The 12813-nt window shown below is 51.6% G+C and overlaps 1 protein-coding gene across 2 annotated transcripts; it reads left to right on the forward strand.

Moving 5' to 3' along the window:
- Nucleotides 1-384: 384 nt before the first annotated feature.
- Nucleotides 385-12687, forward strand: INSIG1 (insulin induced gene 1). 2 transcript variants are annotated; one of them, XM_060021186.1, is made up of 6 exons: nt 385-486; nt 1159-1591; nt 3266-3390; nt 4606-4772; nt 5085-5184; nt 10788-12687. In XM_060021186.1, exons 2-6 carry the CDS (start codon nt 1183-1185, stop codon nt 10815-10817), a joined length of 831 nt encoding a protein of 276 aa, XP_059877169.1. In that variant the 5' UTR covers nt 385-486; nt 1159-1182; the 3' UTR covers nt 10818-12687. The 2 variants fall into 2 exon arrangements, with proteins under 2 accessions (XP_059877169.1, XP_059877168.1); XM_060021185.1 differs by having other exon boundaries at nt 10920-12687.
- Nucleotides 12688-12813: the final 126 nt, after the last annotated feature.

A 12813-nucleotide genomic window follows, 5' to 3' on the forward strand; every position in this document is an offset into this window, starting at 1 on the left:
CCCCAGCCCGTCGTCCCCTCCCAGCTCCGCCCTTCGGTGTGTCCGTCCCCTCCCCCACAGCCCCGTCCGTCAGTCCGTCCCCGTCCGGCCCCCCCCCCCCGCCCCCGTCCGGCTCCCCCTGTCCGGCCCCCGGCGCCGTCAGTCCGCCGTCCGTCCGCGCTCCCAAGTCAGTGCGCCGGACGCAGGGCTGCGGTGGCGTGTGATGACGTCATATGGGTCGCCCGCCCCCGATTGGTCGCGGCCGCCTCACCAGACCGCGAGCGGACGGGCGCGCGGGAGGGGCGGGGCGCGCGGTGGCCACGCCCCCTGGCGCTTGTGGCGGGCGGCGGGCCGCGGAGGGGTCACGTGACCCGGGGCCCCGCCGCCCGCCTTATAAGCTGCGCGGCGAGCTGAACGCCGCGGGCTCAACTCCAGGCGGTTTGGGCCGTGACGCTCCTCGGCGATCTCCTCCCTCGGCGAGCCCGCGGGCGGGCGCCCCTCAGCCAGGTACGCGAGGCGCAGCGAGGGGACCCAGGCCGGTGGCGGCGGGGGTGGGGTCCCGGTGTCGGGCCGGGCGGGGATGTCGGGGTGCCGGCGCCTCCACTCCCGGCAGCCGCCCCTCGAGACGGCCTTCCACTGGGATCCTCGGCACCGACCCTCGGGGCTGGGCGCACGCTCTGACCCCAGCCCGAGTCCCGGCGCGGGGGGCTGCACCCCCGACCCCAGGTGGGCTCTGCCAGTGATCCTGTCAGTTCGGAGGACCCCAGCACCTTGTCCTGGGCGGCCTGCCTCCAGGCTAGCCTGGCTGGGTCTGCCTCCTGCAGACGGACGGGGTCTGAAAAACTTCTGGACTGGACGGGCCAGAACTTCGGGGCTTATGCAGAGGGGCACTGCGGCGGGCGCTCAACGCTCAGGTGAACCTAATCCGGCTGCCGCTGAAAACAGCCTGCGCAGCTCCCAGGCGGGGTGTGTGGGCAGGGTCCTTGCAGCCCTCCCCCGCGGCACCTGCCCGTGGGCTCCCCTGAGCGGCTGACTCCGAGGGCCTTGGGGGTTTCCCTGGACGTACCGGCGATGAAGGCGAGCAGAGCCCTCCCTCTGACCGGGCCTCCCTGGACCTGCCATGTCCTTTGGAAGTGAACTTGATCGGGGTCCCACCTCCACACCCCCTTTTCCTTCTAGGAAAGCCTGTCACACTGGTGGCTGATGCCCAGACTGGACGACCACCCCTGGAGCGGTCCCTGCGCTAAGGGCGCGAAGCACAGAAGCCACCTGAGGGCCAGTGCCAGAGGGCTGGAGGCCAAAGTGGGAGAAATGATCACCTCCTCAGTGTCAGGCCCCTCTCCCCTGGTGGCCCACAGTGCCCGGGGCGCTGACCCGGCTCACGGGCCCGGGAGCGCTGCTGTGGGAGGCCATGGCAGCAGCGGCCACATCACCAGCTGGCATCACCACCTGGTGCAAAGGAGCCTGGTGCTGTTCTCAGTGGGCGTGGTCCTGGCCCTGGTGCTGAACCTGCTGCAGGTCCAAAGGAACGTCACCCTGTTCCCTGAGGAGGTCATCGCCACCATCTTCTCCTCCGCCTGGTGGGTTCCCCCGTGCTGTGGGACAGCAGCTGGTGAGTAGAAACTGAAGATGTTTGGTTAAGAACGATTTTCAGCCTCTGAGAACCGTTCGTTTGAAAATCGAACCATCCGCAGAGGGGAAGTGTGCATCTCCAGTGATTGTATTTAGAGAAGGAGGCGGGGGGGAGAGGATGATGATCCGCAATGCCAGTCTCTGGAGGCTGGAAGAAGCCCAGCGACTGGGGACCAGGTGGGGAGATGATTGGCTGTTTCACGCTTGTGCCAGGCTGACCGAGGTCCTTCCCTCTTACTGATCCGGCCCTGAGGACAGTGTTGGGGGAGCCCGCAGCTGTCATCCCGAGCGAGCTGTGCGATTGGCCGCTGGCAGAACTGGTGAGCGAGGGAACTGCAGTGCGATTGGCTGCCCCAGCGAACATGCTACAGCGCTGGGTAACTGAAAACAAACCGTCACGTGGGCCGAGTGGGCAGAACTGCTGCCCGAGCGGCCTCCCACACTTCCTTTTTCGGGATGCCCGTGAACGTGCCAAAGCCAGGCCTTCCCCCTAAAACGTTGGGCTCCATAGATGAAGGAAAACAAATCCCCTGTTCAGAGTTCATACTGCAGTACACCTGGCCAGCCACAAAACATGACCCAGGGTTAGCAGTCTAAATTGTGGACAGGCGGACTGTCTTTTTTGCGGAGAATTTCTTGGTCATTTGACTGGTTTTATAAACTTGCTGAATTGGTCTCAGCTCAGGTCACAGTACTTCTCTGGTCACACAGCATCCACTGATTAGCAAACATTTGTCAGATGCTTTCTGTAGCATCAGCTCTCCCAGCTGTTGGCAGTACAGAGTGAGCGGACTGCCCCCGTCAAGCATCCTGGTCTGGCGGGCAGAACAAGCGTGTACCTAAGTGACCACGGTGCTACAGGAGGGATGCCCTCCTGTCTGCTTCGTAGCTCATGTTTATGGACTGCTTACCTTGCATTTTTATATGTTTTGCTTCCTTTCGTCCTTACAAAAGGACTCTGCTGTAACTCCATTTTACAGACGTGGAAGCTGAATTACAGAAGGTTAAGCAACCGTGTCCAAGGGGACACAACTGAGTGACAGGCCCACTGTTCTCAACTCTGCCTACTCCCCCCCTGGAGTCTGGGTGTATCCCCTGCGCTGTGGAAACACGTTGCCTTCTCAGCACGAGGCTGGAGTGGAGAGCTGTGTTCCGGCCGGGACGTGTCATGGGAGGGATGCTGTGGTTACCAAGCGGTGGGGAGAGTGTTCTCATTTTTGTTCTTGGAAAGATAGGCTCCTGCTTTGTTTTTCTGAACACTTTCAGTGTATGGCTATACACACTGGTGCTGAGGCCTCAAGGCCCTCGTGGCAGCTCCCCTCCCCACTGTACGAAGGAACACTGATGCAAGCTGGAGGCCCCTGTGTAGGCGCAGAAGTAGTTTGCTTATGGATAATTAACCCCTGGCTCCATTCCTTCTGTGCTTCAAACCAAAGAACTGCGATTTTATTTTAAATTTTTCGAAACAATGATTTTTGTTTGTTTGTACTCGAGGAGAAAAAAAATGTAAAATTAGTTTTAATTCAAATATTACATTGTAGCTGATAAATCTTCTAGGAAAAGGAATGGTTTGAAAAATGTTAACAATTGCCACGCAGAGATCACATCATTTTCAGCCGGTTCTCTAACGCTGCTGCTTGTCTTTCTTCAACAGCTGTCGTCGGCTTGCTTTACCCCTGCATTGACAGTCGCCTTGGAGAGCCACACAAGTTTAAGAGGGAGTGGGCCAGTGTGATGCGCTGTGTCGCAGTTTTTGTTGGTATCAATCACGCCAGTGCTGTATCCTTCAGTGGGTGTGCTGTCCAGAGCAGCTCTTACGTTACACGTTGAAAGTTTCGTTACTTTTAATGAGTATATATCACATCATGAGTCACTTGAACCATCTTCTTCCGAGTATGTTATTTCAAAGCACGTTGCTCAGTTTACTCTCAGCAATTTTCATAATGGTTCTTGGAGTCCTTTCAGTTCATTTCAGGAAACAGTTAACACCAGGAACACAGTGGACGTCTTCATTCAGTCCTTTCTCAGGCAGCATCTGTTGGATCCTCAGAGTTCACCTTGTGATGCCCTTTACATTTCTACCTTACATCCTTCCACCGTGAAGACCTGGTTCCTGTGTCCCAGTGAGAAGTGGCGAGAGCATCACTCTTCTTGGATCCTTCCAGAAGGTGGAGGAGAAGCCTGTCTGCTTCTCTGTCCCTCCCTGGCATGACCATGCAAGGCCCAGGGCCAGTCAGAAGTGTGGCCTCGGGAATGGGGTTCTTAGTGGAGGCTAACTTCAGGATCAGGTGCTGGCGTCCACGGGTGGACGCACAGGACATGCTGCGTGTCTGCACGCGGTGCATCCCTCAGGACGATGGGCCGCGGTCTCCCAGGTCTCAAAAGATTTATGGTTTCTTTAGCACGACTAGATTATATTTTTGGAGGAAGTTAATTGTAGAGTTACTGCTTCTTAAATCTGCTCTAGCCTGATTTTAATGATAAGAATGTCAGAAAAGGGTATTATAAGGTCTGGGCTCTGACAAACTTGTTTCGTCCGCAGTTGGTAAGCAGTGTTGTGACGGAAGCCAGTCGTGTCTCCACCAGCTGCGACCGTGTCGTGTTGGATGCCATCCTGGTGAGGTGTCTTCTTGCAGACGTGGAGCGAAGACTGGGCTTGCTCAGTTCAACCTACTAATAAAAACGAGAAGTAAAAGGGGAACTAGAGATGACTTACTAGCAAAGTATGCTGTTGGTTGAAATACCAGCAGAATTTTATATGTAGCTTTCAGGAAGTTTACTTGTAAAGTCAAGTTTTCAACCCAGGGATCCCAGAGAAGTTCCAGGTCATCTCGGTCACGGTAACCTTGTATCCAACAGATGCTCTCTGCAGCTCGCCTGGCAGCTCCATGGATGGAGAATTATGTGGTGCACACGTAATTGCAGGCCCTGGGGCTTCTCTGGGTTTGACCATATTAAAAATCGTTACGCTTTTCCTTAACTCTGCATCGCCAGAAACTGGATTTTGCCAATAACGTTCAGCTCTCCTTGACGTTAGCAGCCCTGTCTTTGGGCCTTTGGTGGACATTTGACCGTTCAAGAAGCGGCCTTGGGCTTGGGATCACCATCGCCTTCCTCGCCACTGTGATCACTCAGCTGCTGGTGTACAATGGTGTCTATCAGTAAGCATGTGCTCTCAAATATCACCTCCGTCCGGAAGCTGTTACTTAACTTTTTTAAAAAATACCTTCTAAGCTAAGATGTCATGTTTTTTCTGTAATTACATAGCATAAACTTAGACATGAAATTCTCAGAAACGCTGCTCATTGTTGATTGACGTGTTAAGAATGCACCACGCGTAATCTAAAGGAAAGGAAAACCCAGCAGTGGCGGTGAGCGTGGATGTCACATGCTGACGCTGCTGGTGCGCCGTGTGCCCGCCCCGCCTGCCCGGGGAGCCGGCTGCCCAGGGGCTCACGTCTCCTTCTCTCCAGGTACACGTCCCCGGACTTTCTGTACATCCGCTCCTGGCTCCCGTGCATCTTCTTCTCGGGAGGTGTGACCGTGGGAAACATAGGACGACAGCTAGCCATGGTACGTACAGTTGTCACCTGGGTGCCCAACCGTGGTTTCCAGCTTCATAGGCTGAGTGTACGTGACACGTTATGGTTGCTGTTGATAAATATCTAGTTGAGACTCGCAACAATTATTCAGAAAAGCGTATTAAAGAAAACTAGGTACAATACCCAGGTTACTCTTTGCTAGATGATAAAGATTCAGGGAATCGTAAGCTCACAACGCGCACTAAAAGGAACTAGAGTTCCACTCACGTTACAGATGAACTGCAGCTCCTGTGATAACTGGCAGAGAAAAGTTACTCAATGGCTAAATGAATGATTTATAAACAGTTTCCTCCCCGCCTTCACGCAGGTACAGATGATGCTATGCTAGGGAAAGGACCCCAGGCCAGGCCCATGAGAGGGTGGACCAGGCTGGGAGGGGGCTCAGCCTCCCTGGGTAGGCGGACTCCAGCCTGGACCCTGTCTAATAACTAAAGAGAGAGAAACGGGACCCCCGCACAGAGCCACTTCCCGAGAGCCAGAAAGACAAACGAAGTCAGGATGACTTGGCAGTTATTTCCGGGAGTTAATGGTCGACACTTGAGCACTTTGATGAAATGTGGACATTTAACTGTCATTCTGAATAGACTTTGACTCGAGGCTTAAATAAAATGAACTAAAAAAAAAGAAACTAGAATCTTATAAGGACCATTTCTCTCAGAGACACTCTGGGGCTTTCTCAGAAACTTGACTTGGTTCCTCAGATGGTGTTTTTAGAAACAAGCCGTTATTCGTGCCAGCTGACGGTGGCCTGGGAGGGCCAGACTGAAGGCTGCTTGGCTGTTTCATAAAAATGGAAGTAATTTCAGAAAGGTAGAATTTGTAATGTGTTCCACCGGCTCCTGAGCCCAAATCCTTGCCTTCCGCCCTTCTGTGACTCTGTGTGGATCTGCTTTTGCCAAAACGAAAAGACTCAATTGAAAAGCCTTTCTTTCTTGATCCCTCACGAGCATCAGAGGACCTGGCTCTTCTCACACTCACGGTGGCCACAGTCTCGTGGTGCCCCTGTGCTGCTCCCTGGAGCCCCTTCCGGTTCAGAGTAGAACGAGGCCGCTTTACGATCCCTTACTGCTTTGGGATTTTTATTTTCAGTGCCATTTAGCTGAGGAGTCCAATAGGGCTTTTGAGATAAGTTGTCTTCAACCCCCGTGACTCTTCGTGGAGTTAAAACTGACAGCATTCAGCCAGTTGGTTACAACTTCGAGAGGCTGGGCTGATGCTGCCATGCATTTATGATGAAGGTTTTTAATCAGCTTTAGTCTTTTTTTTCTTTTTTTTTTTTTTGCGGTACGCGGGCCTCTCACCGCTATGGCCTCTCCCGTTGCAGAGCACAGGCTCCGGACGCGCAGGCTCAGCGGCCATGGCTCACGGGCCCAGCCGCTCCGCGGCATGTGGGATCTTCCCAGACCAGGGCACAAACCCGTGCCCCCTGCATCGGCAGGCGGACTCTCAACCACTGCGCCACCAGGGAAGCCCAAGGGTCTTTTTTGATAGAGGTAGACACCACACATCATGCACAAGTTCCTAACACCTAGAAATGGTTGAAGGTAACATTTTACAAGAGTGGCACAATCACACCTTTTGTCACGACGCTGAATGAAGGTGGGTTTATCAGCGATCGTTCCATCCTTGTCGTAGGCATTTTCGTTTTTGAAAAGATGAAAGTTTTAAACCTAACTTAAGATAGCTGGCATAATTGTAATTCTCCCCACTTAAGCTTTTTCTTCTTTTTCACTCTTTAAAGTTGGGGGAAAACTTGTATTTGTATGTTACTGTTGTGTCTTGATACTGGAGGAGGGTGATGAACATCCCAGGTCATCAAAGGGAAACGACCCTCCCGGGTCTCTGAGCCCAGCGCTCCTGCCATATTTACATCCATGAAAATGTAAACCCTTACGCCTGGATCCCAGCTGAAGGGGGAACGGCAGGCCCTTTCCAGCCGGAGGAGCAGTCACAGCTGGTTTTCCCGACTCCCCCTCTGGCTGCTGCATCCAGCGTGGGTCCTCGGAACAGATGTGGTAGCAGGCGCCCGCTGCCGGCTGCTCCAAGGGAGAAAAGAGCTAAGTCCCTTTTCTCCAGGTTTCCAAACCCAGCGGAGGGCACAGTCAGTGTGAATGAAGGCAAAACGATCGCACATCACGTCACAGCTGTGTTTCTGCCAGAAGTCAGGCGAGCGAATGAGGGAGACTTACTCCTATGAGTTGCTTGAGGCCTGAGATTGAGGAACCAGGTTTAAGTAGTTTTAAAGGATCGGTCAGTCGGATTGGCAAAGGCGTGCAGCACTTGCTCCCAGGGTAGGGAACAGGACAGGGGGTGTGTAAAGGAACGAAAGTGGCGATTTCTGAGAAGGAGAACTGCAGGTAGTTTGGGGTTTTTTCTCTTTTTCATTTTTAAAATTTACGATGAAAACATTACAGTTGACCTTTGAAGAGCACGTGGGTTGGGGCACCAGCCCTCCAAGAAGTTGAAAATCTGAGTGTAACGTAGAGTCAGCCCTCTGCTTCCGTGGATTTAACCAACCACAGCCCACGCAGCGCTGTAGCATTTACTACTGAAAAAATCCGCATGTAAGTGGAACCGTGCTATTCAAACCCGTGTTGTTCAAGGGCCAGCTGCACTTGTAGAAGCAGAAGCACTAAGGTGCGTACAGGAGCTTGTGACAGGTCTCTCAGCGGACGGATGTGTGTCAGGAGGTGGGCAGACCTGTTGCTGTGCCCTGTTGAGATCGTTTACGTGGAGGTCATGCAGGACTCTGGTCCCTCTGCCTCTGTGCTGTCTGTTCACTGGGAGCAAAGCCTTGGCCTTGGGTTGCGGATGACAAGGCAGCGAATCAGTCCCCCCACAGCTCCCAGACTCTCATCCCTACCCCAGCAGCCCCTCCCTGAGTCTGTCCAGACTGGTCTCTGCCTTTCTGTTTCTCTCTTCTTCCATCCTTCAAAGTATCTGTAAACGAATCTACCCCGAAAGCAGTAGAGAATCTTAATAAAAAGTCCGCCTTTGTCCAGCAGGAAGTGCGTAGCCTTCACATCCAGTTCTGCTGACTCTTGAACCTCTCAACCTCCTCTTAGCAAATCCTCGGTCCACTTCGGCTTGAACGGAGGATGCTGCCTTGCTTGCCACCCCCGCGGGCTGGCAGGCAGCCTTTCTAAAGCATGCTGTCGCAGCAGTAAAAGATAAGTGCGTGAAGCCAAAACTGTATTTTTCATGAGAAGAGAATTGGAAGTGTAGGAAATTAAATGTGCTTCAGATTATATCAGAGCTGAAGAAGGAAAACTCCATTTATACTAAGCTTTGTTTTAGAAAACTGTGGCTCCCCACGACATTGAGTGTCCCTGCCCAACTGTAGTTCTTCCCAGGACCTTTTGTTGCGTGGGCTTTCCCCACCAAGCAGCAACAGGTGGACGTGGCGGGCTGGAGCGAGGACACTGCAGTAAAAGCATCTGCAGGTGTGGCTGCTACCCTCCTCCACCTGCCTGGCCACTGCAGTTGCAGATCCCAGTCACCTGGAGAAGGTCCCGGGGGCCTGGGCTGCGGGGACCCTAGCACGTAAGCCAGGGCCCCTGAGGCTCGTGCATCCTAACACACTGGGATGTGTGCCCTGCTGTTGTGTATTTGTGTCCAAGAATTGTTAACCTCACGTTTATTCTCTTTGGGGAGTCTTGAAAGTTTAGGCTGGGACAGACTGGCACCTTGCTAGAATCTTTCTCACCCAAAAAAGTCTTTAAAAAGAGCAAGTTAAACATTTTCTTTTTAAAGAAGGAGTTAAAATACTTAAGCCAAGTCTTTATTTTCTTTCTTCAAAGAAAGGGAAAAAATTAACATCTTATTTGTGAAAGTGAGCTTATTCTTTGTTAAGAATTTGAAAGCTCATTTCCATCCTTAAAACCCAGGAAATGGCTCAGTGCCTTAGAAATGGGATTGGTCAGCACCGCCCATTTCTTTTCCTCTGGCTGTGCCGCTGGGCCCTTAGACAGAAGATGGATCGGAGGTGGTATTTTAGGGGCGGCGTTTAAGAGTGAATTCTTGGTTTAAAACTTCACCAAGTAAGGCTTTTGTGGTGGGACGTGATTCGAGTGAAGAAGATGAAGGTCTGAAGGTGGAGACCTTAGGTGGGCGCTGGTCAACACAGTGACCAGAGCTGCCCGAGTCCAGTGCGACATGGCTGTGTTCCCTCTGAGGGTGACCGTCCCAGCGCCTCTGCACCCCTCCCCCTCGCGCCTTCTCAGTTCCCACTGCCCTTAAAAGAAATATGGTTACCATCAAGGGCAGCCATGCCCCAAACCTACAGGTTGGCTTTGCTTGAGTGTTAAATGGTCCGAGGGGCTTTTTCTTTGTGGTATTCGTTGTCAGCCTGCATGTTTAAAAGTGAGTCCGTAGCATCATTTTATAGAATCTGTATCTGTTGCTGTTTGTAGCTTAGTCTTTTCTCAAAAAAAGTAAGGCTTCCAGCTGCCACGGCGAAGAGCGTGGCCCTGCTTCCTGGGGCCCAGGCCCCGGACACCTGGTTACAGGTGCGCTTCCCTGGCACGTGGAATTCAGTTTGCCTTTCCTGTTTGCCATCCAGCGGCTGCTGGTAGTAATAACAACATTAATTAGCACTTCTGTTGCACTCAAGGTGTTGTGATAAATAGTTTCACTGTCAGCTGAGTCCTGTAACAGCAGTCTGGAGGTAGGGACTCTTGTCAGCCCGCTTTAGAGATAGGGAAATACAAACTCAGGAGGCTGACCACCTGCCTGAGTGGGTGCAGCACAGGGCTGGAGCTGGGCGCCTCGGGAGCGCGCAGAGCTGCCCTTGCACACCGCTCCCCACTCCACTTGGCCGGCCGGCTGCTAAGCCAGAGGTTAGAACGTGTGCTGGGGCTCTGGCTCCGTGGCAGGAGGCGTGGCGGTCTCTCCTCATGCAGCCCCGTGACCTCAGGAAGGTCATCTGGTCTTGGATCTGCTCCTCCAGTGGAACATCTGTCCTCTGCTGAGGACTGACCAGGCCGGGCCTGGACAGCGGTGACAAGTGCAGGGTTCACCTCCCTGAATTTCTGTACAGGTCAGTGAGGAAGCGTGTGTAGAAACGGCTCCTGAGCTGTTACACCCTCCACCTCGCCTGAGAGCGACGGGCCCTGTTTTCTGGGTGAAACAGTGGCTCCTAGCTCTCCTAGCCCCGGACAGGGAGAGGACCGCGGTGGGGTTGTTGGAGCTTGTCTGCTGCTCCGCATTTCTCGTCTCCATTATCTTATCCAACTCAAAGGAATTTTTTATCTTTCACTTTTTAGGATCGGCTTAATTGCTAATTAAAATATGTATACATTGGGCTTCCCTGGTGGCGCAGTGGTTGAGAGTCCGCCTGCCGATGCAGGGGACGCGGGTTCGTGCCCCGGTCTGGGAAGATCCCACATGCCGCGGAGCGGCTGGGCCTGTGGGCCATGGCCGCTGAGCCTGTGCGTCCGGAGCCTGTGCTCCGCAACGGGAGAGGCCACAGCAGTGAGACACCCGCGTACTGCAAAAAAATAATAATAATAAAATAAAATATGTATACATTTAGTGCTGATTTTCTCTCGCTCCTTTTTCTCTTTTTGCATGTAGGGTGTTCCTGAAAAGCCGCATAGCGATTGACTCTTCAAACCCACTGACCTTGAAGAATGGCAAGATTTGGGAGGAAATCTGGGATACTGGATTGTGACAAAGATTATCTTTTTTCCTCAATAATCTTTTTAGATTGGGCTGACTGTACAAGTGACTCCTGGAAAACAGTTCACCTGTTTTAGAGCAGCAGACTGGGAAGATGACCACTTGTGTTGAGATGTCACCTTGCCTGATGGCATTCACGCCTGGGTCTGCTCAGGAGGCCCCAAGTGCAGGCCGGCCGGCTGCAGGGTCCCGAGGATTCGGTTTCATGTGTCATTAAAAGCAAGTTGCCATATTTCCAAGCCTTGAACCTAAAGCCTAACTACCAGCTCTGGTTTTGTATCAGCGCCCAGGGGAGAGCTTGATGGTGCTTACAAAGATGAAGTGTGATAAAATAGGAATATTACTTATCCAAAAGATTTCTAAAATAGGGTTGTGTAGAAAAAGAGAAAGGCAGGGGCGGCGAGCTTAGGGTGGCAGTGCCGGGCGCCCCGTCCCGCAGCTGCGCACGTGTCCCAGCGTACGGCCGTGCTTTTCATTCCTCCGTGGAGTCGCATGTAGACAATCTTACCGAGAGCAGAAGGCAATGAGAGGTCATTGTTCTGCACTGTGATGTGCTGGAATGTCCACCTCAGTATTTATGCAGTTTATCCAGAATCCGTAATCGTCTAGGAGGGGCACCTGCCTGCCGTGTGTCTCAGTCTTAGTGAGCCAAAATTGTGTGTTTCTTTGATACTCCAGAACAGAGATGACTGTTTTTTTCCCACAGCCCTATGGGATTTGCAATCTGTGATTGCCTTGTAAAAAGAAGAGTGCGTATGTCACTGTATTAAACATTTGGTGTTTCTAAATACTCAAAGACGTGGTGAGCACAATGTATTCATTTAATGGCATAGACCATGTTTGTTAGACCCAGTTTGCAAGTACTGGGTCTTCAACTTCAAGTGCAATGTATATGAAAACCAACCTGAGCCTTGTATCCTCTTAAATATTTATTTTTTTAACGTATGAGGTGTTACAGAGGGTTCTCCATTTCAGTGCTGCATGGGGGCAAGATTCAGCAACAGCCCCTCTCAGTTGTGCAGTTACTTCGTTGCTGTGCTCTCCACTGAGCCGGTCCTTTGAAATACTCCAGTTTTGTGCGTTTAGTAAACTTGTAATTTTTACTCACAAATTTACCTTTTTGTATTTTGCAATTTAAATGTTTTGGTTGTTTTACACTCTGTGAACATGGCTGGATGAAAAGACTCCTTCCCCCTGAGCAGCTGGCGGTCAGAGCCACTGCCAGCAGCCGTGGGCTGTGCTCTCAGCTCCCCTCACGTGATGGTCCTCGTTGCAGTTGGGTTTTGTTTTGAGGAAAATATCCTGGAGTAAATTTTAGGTTACTGTAGCTAATTTGTTTTAGAGGAATTTTGTTTAAAAGAAAATAGGATCATTCTGAACTTTGCAATGACCCCCTTACACATTTTTCTGAAATCACACAGCTATGTGAAAAGAGTTTTCAATGAGGCTATCAGCATTTTATGAAAAACCAGAAGTTATTAGATGAGAGCAGGCATTGAATCTTTCAAATATACTTGATCATGCACAGTGAGTATTTTTTCTCTTAAACTGGAAATAAATCTATACCTGTTAGAAACAATGTAGCCAAAAGATGTGAATCTGAAGAATTTTGTTGCCGATACTTTATAGCGAGTGTATGAACCAAAGCCATCTGAGTCTGTAGAATGTCAACTAGTGTGAACACGCTTTGCACTACGCCAGGTTTGAACATTAGCGGGATCCACATTCACACCAAGTTTTCAGCATTGTGTTCTTTTGCATTCATTTTTTACTTTTATTAAAGGTTCAAAACCAGCCATCGTATTTATGGGTTTTTCTTTAAAAAGGCGGCGGATTCTCTCTGTAGGATATTCAGATTTGGAATGGAAGAATATTTTATAGCTTTTCAAAATGTACTAAGTTTCAACACAACCTCTTGGGA

This window comes from Delphinus delphis, chromosome 9 (genome assembly GCF_949987515.2).
Source record: "Delphinus delphis chromosome 9, mDelDel1.2, whole genome shotgun sequence".
Lineage (NCBI taxonomy): Eukaryota > Metazoa > Chordata > Mammalia > Artiodactyla > Delphinidae > Delphinus > Delphinus delphis.